This window comes from Rhyacophila brunnea, unplaced genomic scaffold (assembly GCF_057557595.1).
Source record: "Rhyacophila brunnea isolate RB1 unplaced genomic scaffold, BYU_Rbru_1.0 scaffold_18, whole genome shotgun sequence".
NCBI lineage: Eukaryota > Metazoa > Arthropoda > Insecta > Trichoptera > Rhyacophilidae > Rhyacophila > Rhyacophila brunnea.
Window position 1 is genome coordinate 775967 of NW_028232837.1, and position 25500 is coordinate 801466.

General features: G+C 35.6%; 2 protein-coding genes across 3 annotated transcripts; both read left to right on the forward strand.

Moving 5' to 3' along the window:
* Positions 1 to 186: 186 nt before the first annotated feature.
* LOC147073083 (mitochondrial protein C2orf69 homolog) lies at positions 187 to 24868 on the forward strand. Of its 2 annotated transcripts, XM_085945566.1 has the most exons (8): positions 207 to 379; positions 3996 to 4163; positions 6343 to 6470; positions 6660 to 6764; positions 7035 to 7149; positions 7240 to 7864; positions 8997 to 9269; positions 24640 to 24868. In XM_085945566.1, the coding sequence occupies exons 2-7, from the start codon at positions 4026 to 4028 to the stop codon at positions 9221 to 9223; spliced, it is 1338 nt and encodes a 445-aa protein (XP_085801692.1). In that variant the 5' UTR covers positions 207 to 379; positions 3996 to 4025; the 3' UTR covers positions 9224 to 9269; positions 24640 to 24868. The 2 variants fall into 2 exon arrangements, with proteins under 2 accessions (XP_085801691.1, XP_085801692.1); XM_085945565.1 differs by lacking the exon at positions 24640 to 24868 and having other exon boundaries at positions 187 to 379; positions 8997 to 10999.
* LOC147073084 (TWiK family of potassium channels protein 18) lies at positions 816 to 2715 on the forward strand. The gene has a single exon (XM_085945376.1). The coding sequence runs from the start codon at positions 835 to 837 to the stop codon at positions 1885 to 1887; it is 1053 nt and encodes a 350-aa protein (XP_085801502.1). The 5' UTR covers positions 816 to 834; the 3' UTR covers positions 1888 to 2715.
* Positions 24869 to 25500: the final 632 nt, after the last annotated feature.

A 25500-nucleotide genomic window follows, 5' to 3' on the forward strand; every position in this document is an offset into this window, starting at 1 on the left:
TGTGATTTTACAAAATTGTTCAATGAAATCGGCGTAGTGAGCATAGACAAGACTAATATTGGCATAGACAATTAACGTAACCGCAGCGATTCTCTGAAAGGGGGTGGAATGTCGTCAAATAAAAATAACAGCTAGGGATACTAAAAAAGACTGCCGAAAATGTTTACACTCTATAGCCAAATAAATAATTATAAAATACGAGTGTTTATAATGGCTGTTTGACACTTTTCGGATAATGCTTGTATTTTTACTTAAACCAAGCTACATATGAATCACTAGTTGAGATGTGTAATATATGAAATGTTACCGGTTTAAAAATAATTCATCTTCACACAGACCCCCTCGCTGATACTAGCGGAATAACACTCTCGATTACAAGGTATACATTTTGAAGCCTCTAATTATTTTGTAGGTACGAACCCTTAAATTGCTAATTATAAATGTTTTTATTTCATATTATCCCAGACGAATCGCGCTACTAGCTCGCATTGTACTGTAATAATAACATCCGATTCGTTTCTGTCATTAATTTTGCATTTATATTATTGAAATATAAATATTATTTTTAAAAATATTCAAAGAAAGGTGAGTAGCTGTTGCGGCCAGATTTGCGCAATTATTTATAGGTTTGTTTTATCAGTTTTGAAATCTTTCAATAACACCGTTTCTAGATTGATTAGTTTCGGTTCTGTTCTATAGCCGAAAGGAGATTGGCACCGCGCCAGAGTGTTTCCAAAAATAGATTTTATGCTTTATTATATTATTCAGTATTGCCGGAATTCCATATAGAATAGAGATATCGGCGATCGGTTCCGGCGTACGAATACCGAAAAAATGCGTCAGCTCGAGAGGCAAGGGTTCCGCAGTTCCATGAGGAGCAGGGATTCTTCCTCCACTACGGAGAGTGACCCGAGAGAGAAGATCAAAGATTGCTTCCGGAAGTTCATCGCTTTTATGTGCACGCAAGTGGGAGTGGGAGGCCTAGTAGTATGCTACGCCATCGTGGGGGCATTCGGATTCATCACGCTCGAAACTCAAGAAAAAAATCCTCAATTCGAGCACATCGCCAACCTCCGACGGAACTGTGTCACCGAACTGTGGCGAGTAACCGCCGCGGAGAACGTATTCAACGAAACGATATGGTCGAACGAAGCGGATATTATTCTGAAACGATTCCAAGACGGCTTCGCAGCTACCGTTCAAAAAGGTTACGACGGAAGAACAACTGATGAAATCTGGTCGTTTCCTGGCGCTTTAATGTTCTGTCTCTCCGTGTTCACGATGATAGGCTACGGAAACATGGTGCCGAGAACGTCATGGGGTAAAGGCGTCACTGTGATGTATGCCGGACTCGGCATCCCGATTTACATTTTATATTTCATGAACATGGGCAAAGTCCTAGCGCAAACCTTCAAATGGTTATATACGATACTTCATGAATGTAGTCACGAGAGAGAGGACTATATTTTCGATGAAAGCGTTCTACCACCGCCTCGTAAAAAGATAATTGTACCTTCAACCGCTTGTCTATGGGTGATAAGCTTCTATGTTTTATGCGGAACCATCATGTTTGCTGAGTGGGAAGACTGGAACTATTTAGACTCCACATACTTCTGCGTGACAAGTTTATGTAAGATCGGCATCGGTGATTTCGTGCCCGGTGCCAACATATCAGATTCCCGTAGCGGTTCCCAGACTAAACTCGTTATTAATTTCGTCTACATGCTCCTGGGAATGGGGCTGATAGCGATGTGCTATAATCTGATGCGGGAAGATGTGCGAGTGAAGGCCAGAGAGGTGAAGGAGGACATGCGGCAGTGCATGGAAGATATGCGGTTTAAAATTTCGAGATGCGTCGGTTTTAAGAGATATCCTGGGAAAGTGTGACGGAAACATCTTCACTCAGTATCGTCTTTATGGTTTGCAATGAAGATAAACTGAGTCTGCAAATTTTTTTATTTATTCATATGGTGGCAGTTTGACATTCAGAAAAAAACACTGGAAGTTGAAGTAACCATTTTATTCCTCGTGTATCGTGACTTTGTTTATTATCTTACGTGCTTGAGGCATCCTCAAGAGAGTTTCAACCTAATCCGCCTATTTTGGAGGGCTGTTAAATACTATCCTCATGGTGTATACGGCGAAGCTAAAGTGATATGGATTCATGGAGGTGGCGTATTGTGTTTGTATGCTCCATTCGAGGAACGGATACGGATAGAATTTCTTTACATTGTTAATTTTTAATAATCTTTAGTCCTATTCGTTACGAATTCTCCGGGTGACGAAATTGGTAGCCACTATCAAATCCAAAAACACGCCACCTCTCGTAAAGTTAATAATTACAGAGTATACTGTGACGCATGTCTGTTAGATTACAGTAAGTAGAGAACAATCTGCAAACATTCTATTTTAATCAAATTTTAATTTGCGTATATAACCGTATATAAACGTAATAACTGTATGCTTGAGGTACCCAATTGAAAAGCAGCCATTGTGGACAGATGGAGAAGGCTGTTAGAGGAAGTCAGGACCCATCAAGGCTTGTCAGACTCCTGATGATGGCAGAACTATATTAATATGGACTCATTCATTTCACATTCACGATTACATTCAAGTTTTCTAAATTAAAGTTAAAACAAATGAATAAAAATATAAATTTTTATAATGTTGTAGATAGAAAAATATTTTATAATATATTATAATAATAAATTTTTATAATCATTCATTCATTCCAATAATTGAAAATAATATATTAAAAAAACTGTTGTTATATTATGAGTGTTGAATTGTAAACATTTTCAATAAGCGATGCTAAATTATATTACATAATTAGTGGATCCACTTGGATGGCAGAGGATGAATCTAATATATTATGTCTCCAAAGAGTTCTGCAGTTTTTGGCCACACAGCCAGAAGGGAAAACGATGATTTGAAAAAGCTCATTGTCAGCAAAAGCATCAAGGTTTGATTCAGAAGAGGGAGGTCGCCTATACGACGGTCCAATCAAGCGAATGATGCTGTGGCTCTCTCAATAACATCCGTTAAGCGGATGGTGAAATTCAGCGATCGCTGGAGAAACATAACTAGGATATTTGAAAGGAGTCACGATCCAGCTTGATAATTAAGGTGTGCAGATCCGATTTCTTCCATGAGGAGGATGGTGTGTTTATTGTCTATGGTTGCTATCGTCAAGAGTGTTTAGGTCTTGTCTGTTGTGTCACCTCGTTCCACTTGGTGCCACTCCCACTCTTGTTTCCTTCCTAAAATATCGAACCGTGCCAATAATGGGATACATTTATAGTATAATATCTTGTATTGAAAATCTATTATAATAAGGGCCAGGTGCAAAGATGTCTCCGTTATGTTCAACTAATTTTATGAGCCTGATGCATCGTTGACAATTATGTTGTAATTAGGAAAATGGTACATACAATTGCAACATTGTTTTTTTCTATTGAAAGTGCTGCCATTTTTTTAACTCCGATTTTCCTTGACATAAAATATTTTTAAACTATAATTTAATGGTTGTATGCACACGCCGCAGATATATTGTCCCTTGCATTTGGACCATACTATTTGAATTTGCAACACTGTCAAATATAATTTATTAAATCCACGCATACAAAAATAAATTTTTAATAAATTTCAAAAAGCTTTAAATAATATAGTTTAGTTACGTTATTAATATCTACTTATTGTTTTTCATGTTTGTGTTGATTATCGGTGCTCAAAACAATTTTGCTATGTTGGAAACAAGTAAACGATAATCGATACTATATTTACTTTATTTCTGTCTACGAAACTTATTTATCCATGTAGTGCGAAAAAGGCTGCATGGTTGCATCAGTTATGAGACACATAAAACCATTTGTTTTTATGACTAAGCATCTGGCCCTAAGTAAGTAAAATAAATTTGTGAGGATGCGTAAGTGGAAAGACTACATTTCCTTGGCTCTAAGTCAAATAGACTAACAGATAGAATATGTTGTGTTCAGCGGTGGCCTGTGGGCGGATGCAGTTGCGCGATGCTGTCGCCGATGCCTCCCATCCGCCTGTGCTCCGTGTCGGGCTACGACGGCCGCGTCAACGATGTCGTCTTCTGCCCCCCCGCCCTCCGTTCCGATGAACATTCCACCGTCGTCTACTTCGGGGGAGACGTGCAGGTCAGTCGTTCATTCTAAATATATAATTTTTATGCTACAGGACAGTCAAAGTCTCGTAAAAAGTAAGTTTCTGCCGTAAAAAGTAAGTGCATCTCAGGAAGAATTTTCCCAAGGTTATGAGCTATAGTGATTTAGATTTCTATTTTGATCACTTCAATCGAACCTATTTGAAACGTAACTAGGTCGAAATAGCCGATTAGCTCAACTGAATGTGGGACAGACTTGAATATCTTCCCTTGCAACCAATATATGGGGATAATCCAAGACAGTGGTGAAGGGTGGAGGTAGGCTGTGTAGATGTTACTAAACTTTGTCAGTCATAATTATTTTTGTTTTCGTTGACCTAAGAAACAAATTGCTCATGGTGTTAGTAAGTTTTTAAAATTCAATTAACACCTGTTTAATGCAAACCATAATAATATATTAGATAAAAAATATTCTTCTATCTATCATCATCAGCCGGGGTCAATCCACTGCTGGATGAAGGCCTCCCCAAGCTTTCTCCAACTCTCTCGGTCCTGTGTCGTTTGCTGCCACGTATTTCCGCCGAACCTTACCAGTTCGTCAATCCAGCGGCCCTGTGGCCGTTTCATGCCCCTTGGTTACCACTGGATGACGGCATTTGTCCAGCTGCCGTCCTTTCGGCGAGCAATGTGCCCCGCCCATCTCCATTTCAGCTGTTTGGCAACGTCTATTACATCGCGTACTCCTGTCTGGTTCCTAACCCATTCGTTTCTCTTACGGTCCTTTCGCGTGATGCCCAACATACACCTCTCCATGCCTCGCTGTGTGACTCTTAGCCTTTGGACATCTCTCGTGTTGAGGGTCCACGTCTCGCAGCCATACGTGAGCACAGGTAGCACACATTGGTTGAACACCCTACGCTTGAGGCATAATGGTAGGTCACTCTTGAAGATACTATTCAGATGTCCGAAATCACTCCATTCCAGCTTTGTTCTTCGAACAATTTCATCGTGCATGCTTCCGCCTATGGACACCTGCTGTCCGAGATAGACGTAGCTGCTGACTTGCTCGAGTTGGGTGCCATAAATACAGATAATCGCAGGGTCCGAAAAACAGTTCCTCATCATTTTTGTCTTTAAGACATTTATTCTATTATCTATAAAATATCTAAATATTATGCCATTAAATCATACATAATTTTAGATATTTTGTAGAAAATTCTTTATCTATTATGGCTTGGTTTAGGCAGGGCTAATCGAATTTTAAGAATCATCTGCAATAATTTGCATTCTTAGTTCAACGAAAACAAACAAGTGTGACTGAGACAAAGTGTGCAGTATTTTTGTTTGATCTCCACAGCCTACCTTCACCCTTCGCTACTGTTTCAAGAGAATGTGATTGACAGCCTGCCATTACCACATAGCATGTGTAGGACTTTAAGCCTAAGCTGACAAATCTTCCCAGCGAAACCACCTCGACTAGTTAAGATTTGGTTTGGAATCAGTTAATTATCCCGATGCGCTACTTAATACATTGGACGCTAAAGATGCGCCCAGCGCATAACGATTAGGTGGCCATTCGATATAATTAGCATGCTATTTAAATGTGGTAATTGAAAAGTAATTATCTAGTCAGCAGTCAATGTGAAATAAATTAAATTTAAATATTTAAATTAAATTAAATATTTGAAAGGAACAAAAATTTCTTTATTGTTAATAAATTATTGTCAATTCTTCCTGTACAGATATTGTATTGTGTAATTAACATTGTCCATGTGTTGTCCTTAAAAATTGTTAGTACCTATAAATACATGTAATATTGTATTTGTCAGTTGGCAATGACCCATTGAAATAGACGAAAAAAACTAATGCTGATCGTTATTAAATGATGTGGAATAAGTACTTACTACATTGTGTTTTATTTTAATTAAATAAAGATCAAAAACGTAAAAAGGTTTATAAAATGATATCTTCAAAGACTTTTGGGTTCATGCTCTGGATTCAAGAAACAACATGTTAGTTTGATTCTGCAGTGAGATTTGAACAGCTGATACTGAAAAGGAACAATGACTCATCCTAGTCAAGCTTGAAGTGACTATACTCGGTCATTAACTACGACTGTTAAAACTGTCTACTGTCTAAAAAGAAAATGTGGTTCACTGGTTCAAGAGACTGAATAACAGAAAAAGGCCGAATAAAAAATTCTTTCTTTTTAGGATTTCCCCGAGCTGATGAAGACGCACCGCGATAATAAGAATTACATAAAATGGAACTTAGAAAATATGGCGGCCATGCTAAATATCAACTTCCCGCGATCACACATAGTCGTCATCAAACCGTCGAGGTAATTATTAATTATTTTTGTTGTTCTCTGCCTTACAAATTTCTGGAGGAACTATTTCTAGCACCTGAAGCGTGTTGTGGCGTTTAACGGATTTTGTTTTAAGTGAGATGTAGATTGATTGATTGCACTGATTACATGATCGGAGTGGTTTGGTATCTGAAATGTTAATGCTATTAATTTTATTTACAGGATGGAGTTTAAGACGTTTAGCTGTTATAATAATTTTGTACCGAGTAATACGGCTGGAGTACCCGACCACACCCCCACACATCAGGCGTTACAGCATCTCGAGAGGTACATAAACGAGACATCTTTCAGTTTCAATATTTTAAACTAATTTTTCCCAGTGTTGCGTTTAGTTTTTAAAGTTAAACACCTTTTACCGAACGGCTTGTTTCTTTATACTTTGTAAATTGGTTATTAGTTTTTTTTATTTAGCTGAAAATTAGCCGACCAGTGCATAAGCCGACTTATTTAAATAAGTACTACTATGCATTGGGGACATAACCGTTTCCCATTATAGTACCGAATTGTTTAAATTAATAATATGTTTGATTGTTTCAGACTGCTACAGGGTGTAACGTTGAAAATTAAGACCATGCCAAATTCGGAGCTGCGGGAAATGCTTTCTTCTTCTTTAGCCAATCAACAATTTTACATGGATCTAGACATACTACAGGTAACAATTAAATATATACATAGTTACTCAAATATTATAATTATTTTAAAATTGTTTGTATATCAGCTAATGTTGCAACCTTCTAAACAGGAAAATACAACTGTCGATACCACCACCAGTATACTGCAGAGGGAACTGGAGAATACAAGAAACTTAACAGTAACCACGTCAAATGTAAATTCGTACAATGACTCGCACGCCCAGCCCGCTCCGGAAACCGTGCCGCATCATGTCACAATAACGTCGACCAAGCAACCGTCGCTAGAATCAGAAGAACAATCCGAAGCTTTCAGTAATCAGAGTGGCGTCATTCAGAGCGCTAACAAGAACCAAACATCAGGGGTTCTCATGTCTTCGCAGTGCCAGTCGACGATAGTGGTCAACCCGCAATCTGTCAATACCGAATCGGCGGAGAACTGCATAGACGACAACAAAGTCAATAAAAAGGACTCGAATTTTAATCCACTGTGGTGGCGAGAAAACCTGGCGCTGGACAAAGCCAACTTGACCCTGATCGGATTCAGCAAGGGGTGCGTCGTGCTAAATCAGCTGATCTACGAGTTTCATTATTTGAAGACGCTTACGCCGGACGATAGCACAATGATGATATTCGTTTCGAGGATATCGGAGATGTTCTGGCTGGACGGGGGGCACTCGGGCGGAAAGAACAGCTGGATTACTTCGCGGAGTCTACTTGAGACGCTCACCAGATTAGGTTAGTTTATTATTATGTAATATTCATAGACAAATGATGTAATTTATTTTCAATAGTTGAAATTGCGTAGGTTGCGATTTCTTCTACTGCACACAAATTACACTACCGTTATTATTTCCTACTGCTCTTACATGAAGTCTATTGTAACGTTTTTCTATTCAGCGTCGCTTTAACTATATCATTTTCTGTCAAAACAATCGGACTTCGCGCTTATGTGGTATGTTTATAAGTAGCTTAAATTTTATTGTTAGAAATCAAAGATGTTGAAGAAAACCTTCATCTGAGAACTTTACACCTATACCTTAATATACGTCCGCTCGTTATGCGGTATTTAATTATACTTAGATAATTAGAATTACATTTATTTTCAAGCCTACTTACAAGCCTGCTTACTAACAGACAAGGGTTTATGATGTAATAGAGTTCGCCAAAAACGTCAAATGGAAATGGGCTGGACACATAGCCCGAAGAAGGGACAATCGTTGGACAAATTTAGTCATCCAGTGGTATCCAAGAGGTACAACGTCCGCAAGGTAGACCTAGAGGCCGCTGGATCTATGAAATGATAAAGTTCTGCAGAAGTATATGGCAATGCAACGCACAGGACTGAGAGAAGTGGAATCAGCTTGCAGAGGCCTTCATCCAGCAGTGGATAGATTCAGGCTGATGATGATAAATTTGAATTGCGAGTATTAGAAAGGTGACATAATTCAAAGATGCTGAAGGCCTTCTTTTACAGAGGTGGAACCTATATCTCTTTATATGTAACAGTGGCGAAGAGTGGAGGTAGGCTGTTAAGATCCAACATAAATAGTACACACTAAACTTTGTCATTCTATCTGACAGTTTATCTCCGCCCTTCGTCATTGGTTTATCCATATTAAAAATGTTTTGGAATCGCGCAGACTTCTACTGTCCGACAAGAAGATCGAGGCAATAACCGGAAGTCACTAATGCGGTTAAAAGTAGGAGGAGCTTGTTAGTTCACAGTTTTAACACGTGGACAACTCGTTGCTAACCGGAAGGCGCTTCAATCGAAGATCTTGTTGGACAGTAGTCAAAAGTTTGTAGTACTCCTCTATGTCGACGCTTCAATCTATTTAAAAATCCTTTAATGTCTTAATTTTTGCAGAAATAAAAATCTGGATTCACGTGACGCCGTATCAAGTGCAGGACGAACGGCGATCGTGGATCCGACGTGAAGAAAAAACATTCACGGAACTCCTGCAGAGGCTAGGGGCGCGTGTCACGAGGACCCTCCACTTTGACGGGGCCACGCCCAACCTGTACATGCACTTCGATGTCCTGAACGTGTTCAGGAGTCCCGACCACCTTCTGGGGCAGGCCTCCGAGAAGTAAGAAGGCCTCCGGCTGCGTCTGTGTATATCCTCGACTAACAATCACCGTGAGTGGAATCAATTGTGGGGTAGCTAATTATAAATTTAATATTGTATATTGTAGCGATTCTAGGATACATTATTGAGGTCAGAATTAAAGATATACGAGATGAAACATAACTATAGTTTAGGATAAATGCGGAGCTGAGAATTGAATGACTGTGAAGTATGCACCGATGACCAAGATGAGTTAATCAACTTCAAAGTTAAACATGCGATTATAGATTTTACACAACTCTTTTCAACATTCTGTTAATGAGGTTTTGTTTTTAATTTTGATTTAAGTTTCCATGATCTTTTTGCGACCTGTGTTTCCCCTTTTGGCATCGTCAGGCACTATGGAAGCTCATTAATGACAAATGTACGTTGTGTGTATAGTGTTTGAAGACACTGAAAGGTGAAACCCGGGATGCAAAACCGATTCAATCAGAAAAGTACAAAACTTAAATCGATTAGAATTAAAATTCTAATTTCATCATGTACCCTCAGACATGTGTTTGAAGTAGAATCTTCTTCTTGGTTGTTCCCTAATGGCTGAGGATCGTGACCACCTTTGAATCGTTTTTTGAAGGAGGATAAGTCATGCCAAAACAAACAAATCAGATATGTTTCTATGAAAATAACAACATTAATTTGTTACACAGAAGTCCATGGAGTGTAATCCAATCTTAAGAATAAAATGATTGTACTTTTTCATAAAAAGCGTTCTTGAATCGTGTTTCTAAGTATGCGGTGATGTGAAAACTAATTATTTTTTATGTGTATTTATGTCACCCGTACTGGTTTAATCCTCGGCATGTCGAATAATTTCTTGAATGCGTATTTCGCGGTGTACTTTTCCAATTGTTGACACAATCAAATCAATTGCACGATAAAAACAAACGACTATCAAATTATTCAAAATTTCCAGTGACGTTTATAATTTTATTTTTTGTGCATTTTACTTCACTGACTTCTTCTTGGGGCAAAGCGTAGCAATTGTTAGGCACATCTAGTGACGAAATTACGAAAAATAACTTGTTTTACAACGTAACTAACTAAAGGAATTTGTTAAATTTTCAGAGATATATCATTTTCAAAATCATTTTCCTGTCCTATATCATACTTCTTTATACCTTCCGTCAATCTGTCACAAATTAATTGTAATGTCGTTCAATACTTTCAAAGATAATATGTAAAGGCTGGATCAACAAATTTAAACTGAGGTATTCTTACATGATATTAAATTCACTGGAGAAGCTGCCAGTGCAGATAAAAATGCTGCAAATGAATTTATTTCCTCATTGTCCAAAATATTTTAAAATACACTTTTTTACTTCCGTACATTCGACATTCATACACATTTTCAGGAACCAATTATGTACGAAAATCGAGGACCGCCTGCAATAAGTTAAACACTATCAATAATTCTTTTGACCATGTCCGATCCTAATAAGATCATATGGGCCTTGACCGAGTGGAGGTTTGTATTAACAGATTTTTGTTTTTACAAGAAATGGATGTTAGCCACTTGCTCAACCTGTTGGGTCCATACTCTGACTCGAAACACAAATTGAAAAACAATATGTGTATTTGCCAGACCCAGGATTCAAACCTGGGATCCACAACATTATAATCCGACGCTTAGTCCGCTCGGCCAGATATAATTTATTTTAAAACGACCAATAGTAACAAAACGATGGTTTAATGAACACTTTTATCTTTGAGTAATTTTTCAGTAAATAAATATGCATTGTTCAAAATAAATACTGTCACTAGATATCTCTAGTAACTATTACACTCCCTCCTAGTGTGTTGCTATTATGTATATTACTATATAATAACACACATTATTATTTATATATAATTAAAAATCGTCAAAATCACGAAAAGTAAGCAACATGCAATGATTTTATAAGTATGTTTGTTAGTAATTTCGAAGCATATCATTTATAACCTCGGAGAAATACATTTTAGTCATCATCTTCTTCTTTTGGCAATCATCAGTAAGCCTGTGGCACCGGTGTGGATTGGGAATCTAACGGTGCTTCTCGCGTGAGAACAATATCTGAAAATGTAATTTTACGTTGGTGCCAATGGTTTTTGTTTCTGTGCATGTTTATATCTATGTTGTCTTTTGACACCCTACCGCCATAAGAGTGAATGAATGAATTATTATGACCCTCATTTACTTACTTATTATGAATATTTTTTTGAATATAGGTGAAATTGTTAAAACGTATTGTTTCTTTGCTAACGGTGTATTTATTATATGTACCGAATTCATTATAATAACGTCAATTCAAATCATATCTTCTTTAATTATTGTAAATACTCATTTAGAAGAATGTTAAAGTTGAATTATGTGATATATTAAGAAATCTATATCTCATATATCTCTAATACAGGCGGACCTCGACTTACGAACGTTCGACTTTCGCACAATTCGCTATTTCGCATATTTAAAAAAAAAATCGTTTTTTTAAAACGTCGCGCTGGCCGTCACTTGCATCCTGCTCGCACCCGTCACTTTGCTTGTGAGCTAGCTAGGATAGGTTTATTCTTGCGCAGGAGCGCGTGCGGGCGTGTCATGTTGTGCGTTTTGCTAATTTTATTCATTTGAAATTTTTCACCCTAAAAATTTATAAACATGAGTGAGAAACGGAAAAACTGCAGTGTTGATACGAACAAAGAGAAATCAAGGATTTATAAACTTCACATGACGTTCTGATTGCGGTGAATCTTTTGCTTCAATCGGATGTTCGTATGATACAAACAGGTCTACTACGATATGTTCAATTTTGAAAAGTAAAAATAAAATTAAGGAATATGTTACAAATTGTGGAAATATATCTTTAAAGGTTGTTTCCAAAAGACACGGCATAGTTATGGATGAAATGGAAAAATATAAATCTTAAATATTAATAAAAAATCTTAATAAAAAAGCATACACCTTCTAAAAACCGATTGACATTGCTTCTTGGTGGAAACTTGGCTGGTGATTTAAAATTGATGCCAATGTTAATTTATCAAACAGAAAATCACAGAGCATTGAAAGGGAAGGATAAAGAATTGCTTCCAGTAATCAAATAAGAAAGCCTGGGTTTACTGCGTTAATATTAAAAGATTGGTTCATTTTACATTTCGTGCCAGCAGTTAAGCAATATTGTAAATTTAATGATTTACCATTTAAAATAAAGAAGAACTTTTTAAGGGTAACACCCGCAAACCCCACTTAAACATGTCTCTTAAACATCTTATAATATTTCAAAATACACACCATTTAATTTTTTTTTACTTCCCTCTACTTTCGAACATTCAACATTCGCACACCTTTTCAGGAACCAATTATGTGCGAAAGTCGAGGTCCACCTGTATATCTCTTCGGCGCACACGGAATCAATGTTAACTCAATTCAAATGCTTTCCCGATCTCGTAGACAGATACAATTTATTTCATAGAATCAAAACGTCAATATAGACTCAATTGTCAATATTCAGATTGACTAAAAATCATTGAACAACATGTCATCAGACAAAGAATCACTGATTCCGCAGGAAGGATCGGAAGTAAATGGATATATTGGGTGCATTATTAGTCAATAATTAAAGCATATATTTCAAGAAACCGATAAGTCAACACAGTCATAATAAAAGTCTTGTATGTACAAATTATATTATTTGTAATTTCACACATTTATATTAACTTAAAAACACGCCAAAAGAATATGAAAAACTTTACAGAAACCAGTCACAGATGTGTGCACGAGATGTGCAATTTTGTTTTGGTTTTTTTTAATCCATTAAAAGGTTTATCGGCTAATCAAAATTGGCATATTATTATTCAAATTTGAAAATACAATACAATGGAAAAAAGAAACAAAAAATGTTGTATCCACAACACCACAAAACATATTTTATTGTGGACTTATCGGTATTTGAAAATAGACATTTTAATTAAACATAATATTGAAATCACCATTAGCCGGGGTCGATCCGCTGCTGTATGAGGGCTTCCCCTAGCTCTTTTTTCTTTTCTCGGTCCCTAGTATTTTTTTTGCCATGTAGATCCGCCATATTTGGTAAAGTCCTTGATCCAGCAAATTTTAGCGTGACTGTTTAATGCAGCCAATGTATGACACCATTTGTGCAGTGTTTATCTACTCAGTGTCATCATCTCAGTGACTTCTATCGCATTGAATACTCTTATCTTCCTCCTCGGTTCACAGTGTGTTCATTACTAGAAGTGCATTTTTCAACCTGTCGGACAAGAGAGATGTTGTTACAAACATCCGCCAGTATCAGTATCTACCGAGGCAATTTCAGCACCACTTTAGTTGGATGCGTAAACTAATGTTTTCCTATCTACAACACTGTGTCAACTATGCGTGCGTCGTATCAAGTTACATGTGTTTTGTGAATGTTAACTTACTTGATGAATTTCGGTTGCATCGAGTTTATATGCGTGAGCCCGCTTATGTTCAGAATTGAATCTTTGGCACTATTGACACAATGTGAGGTCTTTGTATTGTCGCCATATTTCTAAAACCATGGACAATTTTTTATTATTTGGTTTTGATTACATATTTGTGAAAAGCAAAATAACTGACTTACATACTACTGATCTTTAATTGCCATAGAAATCTATTACTTTGTAAGTAGTAAATGCTTAGATGTAAATCTTATTGGAGCTTAATGATTCAGATTGTGCAAAAATACGATTCTGTTATTTACGCCGTAATATATTCCACGATACGATCGACCTGTACAGAGACATTGTTATTTTTTCAACGGGCCACGGGGCCCAACTAGAGTAGTGAAGCACGTCCCAGAAACACCTAGACATTGAATTGAAGCATTGAAGCCCACTGGCAATCGAACCCGTAACCCCTGGCATGAGAAGTCAGTGCCTTGAGCATAGGACTATTAGGACCGACAATGTAAATTAGCATTATGTAACTCATTATAAAAATATGCTTAAATATTCCTCTAAATATTGTGTTGATGTGGATACTGTTCAAGTTTTCTTCGTCTGCCGTGTAGTGTTGAATAGAACTTGCCTGTCTCTAAATTCATAGATCGCCCATTCTAATTCCAACTCTGTAATATTTTGCTATTCAAGATGTTCTTTGAATTTCTTCTTCTCTGGCACTACAGCCTGGGGTGGACCTCGGCCATCTCAAACAGACTCCTCCGCTCCTTTTTCAGTCGATCACTCCTAGCATTCGCAAGTCTCTATAGGTAGTTAAGCCATTTGTCGATTAGTCAAGTTTCACTGCCACTCTTACAAACTAGGCCTTGTCACTATTGTAGTTTAAATCACAGATAAATGGTATTACTATCCTCTGATATCTTTAAGCTACAGAATGAGGTACTGTTCGCTTCCGTATCTCACGTAACATTGACACAATCGACCCTGACTCATAATGCAGCGTTGTGCCAAGGTTGCTAAAGATTACTGTTTCCGCCACAAGACACATTTCCACTCACGTATCTGGTACTTTGTATTGTTAGGTGACATCTGTCGCCTATCCGACGGTACGAGAAAAACGTAGTTCTATGCCAAAAACAGTAATACTGTAGCATCTTCCTTTGAATATTAACTTATACTGGTAGATCGATATAAACAGTTATCCTCATAAACCGTATTTACAAAATATTGGTCAATTGCGACTTATCCGGGTCTGTCGTATCGTGTAATATCTAGTCCAGACCAAGATACATATTGTGTATAAAGTGTTTACAAACATTTTATTGAAGACATGTGCAAATGTATTGACAAACAAATCCGAAGTAGCAACGCTTGTGGAATGTTGTTCACATTTGTACGATGTATTCTGTCCAAAGTAAATTAAATTTAATAGTAATGCTCATAGGTGAAAGTAAACCATTGCGCACAACTAAAAAATGCTATTCTGGAGACCCACTGGTCACAGGGGGTTATGCGTTGAGTTTCAAACAAATGTCTAGCGCCAAATGTTTAGAAACCATTGTACAATTTGTTTGCAGACATTCGACCGTGTTTAGGAAAAAGGGCGTAACCCTCACATTACAAATTTTACAGGAGGGGCAAAAAAGGTTTTTTTGAATGATTTTAGTTTAATATTTTTTAAAAATAGGCACAGACATTGGGTGCATGATGATTGATGATTTGGTGTAATATATTTTCGATCTAATAATAATTAAAGAAGTTATTACAGAAAAATCATTAAACTTGAGGGTAAATGCTTTTTTCCTTAAATTAAAACTTAATTAATCTCAATTAAAACCTGAATTTAGATAATAATTCGCCATTTGCGGCTTACTTCCTTTTTGTAAAACGTGTATTTAGTTGTATACATTGTAATTATCTAATAAAAGCACTTTTTGAAAAATCGAGAGTTACGCCCTTTTTCCTAAGCACAGTCGATAATATGTATCTTGGTCTGGACTGAGCATAATGCAGCTATTACAATGGTATACATAGTATGTTAATTCTATAAGATATACGAGGTACTTAGTTATATAGGGATAAATTAGAATATTTTTTACATCTGTAGTAAGAATATGGGCTAGAGGTCATGTTAGATTAAAATCCTGCTCTGTCACTTGACAGGAGACCATCCACTGTAACAATACTCCCAGTTTATGACCATCCCAGTAGACAGTGATGGTGAATTTTTATTTACAAAGATCGCTGCAGACTCATGTATTGCTCTAGTGGTTGACGTAGTTTGCTGCTCTTATATTACAAAGTTATATGTAGCTTTTCAATATTTAGACAATTACAATAGATCGAGCACTGTAGTGCTGTAATCAATGTAACCCTCTGTATCTAATAGAATGACTTTATTTTGAATTTACTACTTTAGGAATATTCGGTCCGTATACTGTGATCATCTCAGTGAATAGTGCATTTTTAGTTCCACTAATCGCCGCTAATACTGCCATGTATTAATTGCTCTAGTGGTCGATGTGTAATTCGCTGTTTCAAAACTACAAAGGTCTATGTTGATTTTTTTAGTAATGTTCAGAAAATTACTTCCCTGTGATTCAAGTAAGTCTGTAAGAATATGCACATAGTGAATATTAGTCCACAAACTGCTGCAATGTTTAAGCATATTGCTGTAAATGGTTGATTTGTACTTATTATCAACAGATACATAATACAACTCTTTATTAATAATCCGGTGTGGTTCTAGGCCGCCTCATGAAGAGGTTTTTTTTACAAGAAATGTATGTTACACACTTGCTCAACCTATTAGGTACATGCTTTGTGTCCAAACACACACGGAAAAGCAGCATGTGAAATTTGCTAGACAAAGGATTCGAACTCGAGACCCTCGACGTTACTACTAAGCCATCGTGGACGCTCTTGAAATTAGCAAGTGAGTGAATTATTTCATCACATTAGGTCTGGTAAACATCTAAATTTAAATAGTGTATTCATAAAATTTCTTCTACTAACTTGGAAATATATTGTAGGTACCTTTGCTAGAATGTAAATCACACCACCGCAGGATAATTGACGAGGGAGGGAGTTACCAATAAGATCAGGCCGTTAGCATAATGTAGGTGTGGGTTCAAATTTCTTTTGCATCCCACTGGTTGGGGCACTTTCCCATTATGTTCTTTCATTCTTCGTAGTGATATTTCGAGGGTATATCAGCATTAAATATACTATGTTTCAGTATACAATAGTTATAAGATACCGGTAGTTGAAAGTATTGAACTGTTACATGGAACCTTGTAATGTGAAAGTGGCTAATTGTAGGATCTTTATTTATTATTTTTTATCCCATTAATGTAGGTATTTAGAATTAATGATTTTTAAAAATCTTTTATACGAAAGCCACCCAGTAATATAATTAACTAAATGACCGTGCTGTATTTTTAAATATGTAGCTATTAGTAGAGTGATAAGTTACACATCATGACCATTTTACATTACAAGTCTCAGCTCTCTTCATTACTGATCATCGTAGAATGTGTCCTTTGAACAAGGGTCTATGTTGCACATTGTGGTGAAAAATGCTTTTATTTTTTTTATATAAATCTTTTATAGCCGTACTGACAGTAATATTTACTTTTAGAAATATCACCACTCGCACATCCGGTGCAACAACGTCACAAGTGCTAAAAAAATCAAAAAAGAGATTAATGTCACCTGGTGCGTCAATGTCATAAGTGTAGTTCTTATAGTTTCCGTCAAAAGTCTCATATGTCAAATCATGAAACCATTTGACTCTATCAAGTTCACAATCTTTAAATGCTTCTCCTGAAAAAAGGTGTGTTTTGCACTTATGATGTTATTGCACCGGATGTGCGACATGATATTTATATTATAAACCGGCTAATGCAGTAGAAGGGTATATATTATAATATTATGTACAGAGGGCGGTCGAATTTTGATAATGTTATAAGCTGCACTCATAACTCTTTATCGATCTAATAAAAACTCATTTGATGCCAGCGGTAAACAAGACTCATTACTAAGTGATTATTTAACCCATTGGAGACAATTGGTGTCAATTTGACACCGCTGTTGACCAAGTGATTCTGGATAATCGGTGTCAATTTGTTGACGTTTGTCCTTGGTAAAAATATTATTAGATATTTCTTAAAGCACTACGTATTTAAAAAGATAAGTATAAATTGAAGTGTTTCAAGACCTACACAAGTTTTAAAAAAATATTCAAATTAAACATATTGTCGGTGTTTTGTAAAAAGGACAAATTAACGATTTTGGCGAAATTGAGATTTTAATGAAAAAATAATATGTACCTCACTAGCTTTGTTGTGTAAAAACAGCGAATTTGTATCTCCACAGGAAAGTACTTAAAAACGACAATCGTAAGGGCGAATATCCACTTAGTGTTACGGATAAAAAGCGAATGTGACATATTAGACTTTTTAAAATATTATATTATAAAGACAGTACTCTTTCTAAGCTTCATTATAAACTTGTTAGACATTTATAATCATCCACAGGTAATCAATAAATAAATGTCAAAAGTTAAAAATCCTCCTGTAAAATAGCTTTTTGGTTAATTCGCCCTTTTTACAAAACACCGACGATATAATAAAGAAGTTGTAGCTGTTGGTCCACTTTTTTTATGTCTTCAATGGGTTAACATTTACCTTCAGTCGTAAATATAATTTAAATAACAGCCTTCCACGAATAATGCGTATTGATTTATTGCTACATCCGCAAGTAATGAAATTACAACATGTGAACTGGCAACATTTTCAAATACTGTGAAATTGTTTAGTCTGTAATTGTAATTATTATTTGTATTAACATAACTAGCGCCACACTTTGGAGAAGTAAAAAAGATTCAGAAGTTACACACAAAAATAATATTCAACATATTGATCACTGTCAAAGTGTAGATTTTTATTTTATTGTTTATTTCGGCAGTTTTGTCACGGTTAGAATTGTTATAATTGAAACTAAAAAGATCTAAAAATAAAATTTCTGTAAAATTTTGAATTTGTATGTATATAATCGTGTCGAAGTGAGCTGAGGCTTTAGGTGTAACATGACCACAATAAGAAACTATTAGAGGTTACAAAATGTTATGGTATTAAGATATTTCTATTATAAAATATTGAATCACAAGATCGCCATGTATTTAAGTGAAATTATTTTTATCCTATTACATCAATCACATTTTATGTCTCAAATCAATAAATCAAACCCATATCTTAATAATGTTTTACGGAGTACTTATTATTTCAACAATATTTTGCTAAATTTATTGTGAATCCGTACTCGAATCAGGATATCTGTGTTGTGTTCAACGTTTGCGGTGTGCGCACGCTTGCAGCAGACGGCTGCGTTATACACGTGCGTAGATTGCATGCGTTCCCGCGACAACTGCATTGTGACTTCACTCATTGTCACATCTTGAAGAGCCATTAATTATACATACAGTGTATGTAACCTTTTTTATTATTATTTATTAGTGTATAAAAATAAACAGATTTTGTTTAAGTTAAGTGTATTTGCTCATTGCTAAGATGAAAGTGTATATATAGTTACTGTCTTAAATTAAATATAAATAAAAAAATCCTCTATGGTTTAAGCAGGAAAATAGTAATAATATGAAATATTTTTTTTAATATTTTCCATGTGAGTTTGTGATGTTTGTGGCCACATGTTTTTATTTTGATGTCTTTGAAATATCATTTCTATGTATTATTACTTTTTTTGTATATATTGTGTGTTCAAGTATAACTAAACAAAAGTAATTAGTATATTGTGGAACAACTTTGTTTTTTTAGTTTTTTAAGTTGGCATACCCAGAACTTTTATTTTATGACATACCCGACCGTATTAGTGATTATTGCATAATCGTCTGTCGGGCGTAACGCCTACAGAAACCGGTGGGGCGACGCAGTGCTTGTAAATTTTTTGAGTGGCGTGACCACTGAACGAAAATACAAAGTGTTCTAATACTGCAGATCCTAAAGAAGGCGGCAGGGCGGACGGATTGTTTAATTTATGTCGTTAGAGGCTTGATCAGAGGGCGACGACACCCCGGCCATTCGCCTACCTTTTTTATGTGTCCTGTCGATCTGAATCAATCAATTTTTCATGGTCGAGAAAAATATGCCGTCTATCTACTGTTGAAGATAATGACAGGAAACTTTCACTACAGTACACTCTCAGTAATCCGCCGCTCGATTATCCGACAATTACTATAATCCACCGTTATTTTTACTAGTTGAAAGCACAAAATCAAGCTCTATAATTCGCCGGTATTTGATTGTCAAATTCAGTAGTCTGCGGACTACCAGTATACAACGCAGATGAGACAGGTTTATTTTGGAAACTTCTCCTTCGTAAAACGTACGTTCATCCCGAAGAAAGTAATGTACCAGGGAGGAAAGTGCCCAAGGACCGCCTCACAATTATTATGACGTGCTCCAATGCAACTGGGACACACAAACTGAAGCTTTTGGTCATAGGAAAAGCCAGGAATCCTAAGCCATTCAAGATATCTGCCTCACTGAACAACTGGTTGTGTCAAGTGGTTTACTGATTTTTATTTATTGATTATAAATAAAACTGTAATCTGCTAGTACAAATTTCTTAAAAAAAAGTATTTTTACGAAATACCTGTTTTTAATTTTTACCATATTTTATATATATGCACTATAAACCGCCGCTTTCACTAATCGGACACTTGTCTGGTTTATGGGGTGGCAGATTACTGAGAGAGTACTGTACTTTGATTCTGGCACAGGCAATGCAGGGGTGTCCGATTTGTTATGTGTGCTTTGTGAATTCGAAAACCCGCCGTGCCACCTGCTGTGGGGTTTGTTATTTAGGATTCTAATATAAAAAATCTATAAGTACATAGAAAATAACAATGATTTTGACGTTTAATAGCGGAAAATTTCACTGTTTATTACTGCGTAATTTTGTGTATATCTGTCGGAAATATATTATTGAGAATTCTTTTATAAATTAAATCTTATTTTGAAAAATAAGCTTTGTCTCCAATATGGTAACTGGGTTGTGTTTTAAGCTATGTATATTTTTTTATACGCGTCATAATATTGTTTTAAGCAGAAAATAGTTAAGTATAATATACTTTAAGAGTTTTATTGGCGATATTATGTCCGGTATTCAATGGTATCTTTTGTAACATAAATCAAAACATAACTTTCCAATGTATCATGGATGATCTTATCGGAGTGAGGGTAGATGAACAATGTATAACTGCCGTTTGACACACTTCTGTAGTTGATAATACAATATGATTGTATTTGTATGGTTTTATTATCGTAAAAAATTTAGATTGAATGTCTAGTATCCCATAAAAACGATGGGTGTCAGTAATTAAACAGGATATAGTCAGCGTTATTTATGATGCTTTAGGCCTAGAATGTGATATGGTGCTGTTGGTACCACAGTGACCTAACCCACAGTAGCTGTTCTTGACATTAGCTGATTTATAACGATCTTTATCTTATTTAAAATAATTAGGATAATATTTTCGATTCAACTGCCAAACACAAAGTTATGTATATATGAGATACCTAACTCAGCAACTGTTTTTTTTAAACTTCTTTGTTTCAAAAGTGTTTTGGGTTAGCCACTGAAGTGGGTACTTACAGCCTTAGGCCATCCTCCCACGGCGCAACTGAAATCTGATGGAACTGGTTTATGAAGGAACTCATAAACTGACCAATGTGATGCTTCGCACACGGCGCTACTGAAACCCAGTTGAAATAATAATCACATAACCTCAAACTGTCAAACTCAACTATCAACCGTGTTGTACAAAAACTGACAACACGCTGCAGCGTTTACATAAGGTTATTTTGATTTTCCAATTAACATTTAACCAATTTTGGTAAGAAAATATGATTTTTCACCGAAATCTAATGATGTTGGTACCACTGTTTTACGGTGACTGGAAACTTCAGAGACCGCGCGACTAGCATGTCGCATCTCTTCGCGACCGTTTTGAAGCTGAGAGATTCCAGTCTCGCCGTCAGCGAGCCGCCATTGAAATACATTAGCTAGATACTGGCTGGAATTTTAGTTTCAGTTCCGACGGACATAAGTTGCGCCGTGGGAGGATGGCCTTATTGTCATATAATAAATCGTGTTGAAAACATCTATGTATGCATAAAATCTTACTATCCAATATTGATGAAATAGCAGTTTCTGTAATAATCCGGAATAAAGTTGGTCCAAGTACGAGACAAAACATAATATATACAGTATCCCCATATCAAATGTGTAGTAGGATGACATTGGTTTTATTTTTTTTACTATTAACAATTTTATTTTAAATTAACAAAAACAAAATAATGCTTTTTATTGTCTGGCAGAAAAAAATGTATATTTATAAATTGAAAAAAAATTATGTTCAATTTTACAAAGATTCTATTAACTATCTGAAATCAGGGGGAAGATTAGGCCATTAGATTTAATATTGTCAGTACCTACAAGTAGGTACAGCCATAGGCAGATTTTATTTTTTATAGACAATGATATTTGAAAATATTGTCTATAGTGCATAAACAAGTTAAACTATTTTTTCAGGCAGTTAATATTACATTATAAAATAATAATTTATTTTGTAACTGGACGTATGAGCCTAGTCATAATACTGCATTTACATGATTATTTTTATTTCAGTTATTGATAATTTGAATAATTAATACTTGTAAATAATTTACTACGTGCTCTCTAAATGATGTGTAATATAATTATTATGGATTCAAATCTGTCCCACTTACAAATTCTGTCAAAATGGAACTATTGAATTTTTGGTACTATGGCTACTGATTAACCGCCGCTTAACTGTTAGAATTAGTCACAATCACTGCGTCAATGACTTGTATGACACAGTACTTACATCATTTACCATTCCTTTGGCTCGCCGAATCCACAGTTCCCTTTTCGCCGTGAGTCCACCTGTATAGTTTGCCAAAAATCAACAAAATGTATCACTGATCATGCCAACATGCTGGATGTGGCATTGAAAAAATGGCAAATGGAGATAACCGCTCTGACTCCGGACCATTAGACCGGTCAATTCTCGACTGGGCACGGTGACTTTGCTGACAGGCTCTATGAGCTTGGTCTTATTACCCGTTTAACATGCCCACATAGTGGAGAAATACAGGATGCAAACCACATCTTCTGTGAATGTCCTAAAATGTGTACGGAAAGGGAAGAGCTTCTCAAGTTGATTCAATTTGGCCATTAGACCTGGTTGCCATAAAGATCGATTTTATTGCATTTAAAAAATTTGCAATATCATACTGTCAGCATGATGATCTTTTTACTTAGTTTGTTCGGAAGTTTTGTGTTAGCTTTTGTTATTTACTACAATTTATTTTTAATTTTGCTTGTATGTGCTCCTCTCTCCCATGGGCAATCTTAACTTAAAGTCATCTAAATTCAGTTAAAGCACACTCGAGTGCATGACGTCCTTAGTCTTGGCCAACTGCTCCCTTCTTCACATCAAACGTATGGTCTCGTGATACACCTGATTAAGACCGGGTGTGGTGCCAGGCAGCTGTGGTTTGGAGGCCATTAATTTCAATACCTTACCATATTAACACCTGTTCACGAATTGAACAATTTTTTTATTGTCCATTCAACGAGATTAATTGTTTATTGCGTGATCTTTGTCACAGTTTTGCTCTTTTGGTATAATGTTGGATGGAAAAATAAAAGCTTACAGGCAGAGTGGAATGCGTTGAATTATATGAGTACTGACTGATGTAGCATGGGGGCGAATGTGTGATCAATTATTGTCTTTGGTTTATGGGCTGTCACTGTATTCTTTTTTCTTCGCTTGGACGTTTTGGGTTCATTGTGGAAGCTATTCTAAAGAGATAATAATATAGTTTATGAATTCAAACGCAGCTCTTAGAGTGTTCGGTTTAGTGGAACAAAGGATATCTTTCATGCTTGGTAAAGGCCATCGAAATACACCAAAATGCTTGTAAGTAAATGTTATGGGTTCTGGCTCTTTCAGCAAAACCCAATATCCTATCTGGCATATTATACTCACCTTTTTACTCTGAGAAACGTTCATTATTATCCAAACCGTACACTTTTTGACACCCTTAAAACAGCGTTTGTATTCATTCATACATCTAACAGTTGCTTAACTATATCATTTCTTGAGAATGAATGGCTTATGCAACGAGATCGAAATGTTGAAAGAAAGAGGAAGATTACAATTATCATGACAGCCCAAAAACCAAATATAATAACGACCAACCATGAAAATCCTAAGTAATATAGTGACTAATATTTTAAAAGATCTTGATCATGTCTGTGGAGCATATGGCCACACTGTGGCACCTCAAAGTACTATTATGAAATTATTTTAATTGAGGATATATTATTAGATTGCGATTTGTGTTTAATTATCATGTATTTCAAAACACTCAGTATTTTACTATCATCTCAAATAATATAGTATTTAAAAATGGCTACAACAGATTGAACGTTTAATTAGTTACTGAAAATTAAATTAATATTCTTTGGACTCTTACATTCGAGTGATCATTACGCAGATTTTAATTATTTTTTTATAAGTATAGAGATTTTACAGAAAGACTACGATTAATAATAATAAATAAATAAATTAATAATTAATGCCAAGCTTATTAGAATAAACGATAATTTAAATTATTTCCTTTTAATATCATCGAAATATATTATATTATATTACGTTAGTACAATTATTATTAAAAAGTGTCCTGGATGTGGAGTGGAGTGGTTAATATTAAACCGGAAACACTACGTCCGTTGTGACGCATGGTCTTCTGTAAATTAATTGTACTGACTAATTCGAATAATAATAAAATAATTATTGTAAAATTTTAATACTGTGTTTTATTGATTTCAAATCCCCAAGTTTTATTCCTCCCACAGTTGAGATGCTGTCTCCGGTCACATCTGCCTCAGCCTATAGCCTCGTGCTACTGATTCTTGAAGAGAGATTCAACCAGCGGCGGCTGGACAAATACTATACAAGTGCACTGCACTCCTTACAATTTTATGGAAGAAACTATTACTCAATACAGTGACAGTGTATTTATAACTCATCAGTATTAATTCACTTATCGAAGTGTCAAATGTATGCTGGTAATAAATGTATGAGAAACTATTTTTTTTATTCAACAAATAATTCACAGTATTTGAGAATTTTCAAAATTCCTTATTGAACTTACATAATCGAAAACATTCGAGTCCCGCCCTGCGGCGTATTTTTTTCAAAGGTGTCATAAAATTGTGAGAATTCAATAAGTGTATGCTTAATGTTTATGCATCAGTGTGTGAGTGTGCGAATGAAACCAGTGAAACCAATATTTTACATTTCAATGCTAAGCTTTGGTTAACGAACCCATTCAAAAAAGATGGAACTGTGAACATTATTATTTTTTGTACATACGAGCAATAAGAATTGTTTGATTGTAGCGCACACTTTTTGAGCATGTATAATTATTCATGACACTTTTTATTTGGATGAGTGTTAGTTATGAATATTCATTAATTCTAATTTCTTTAATCTCGAGTGGAACATTATAATTTTATATTGCGTGGATTGTAACTTCGAATTTGCAGCTGGTCAAAAAATACATGTTTTCTTCAATGTGTGTGATCCAGTGCAAGACCTCAATGGGTGGGCTTATCTTATAGAATGGCTTATCACAATTCCTCATAAAAAAGTCTGTTATGTAATATAGCCATAATATATTATGCTCTGCTTAGGGGCAATGATAGTAATTTACT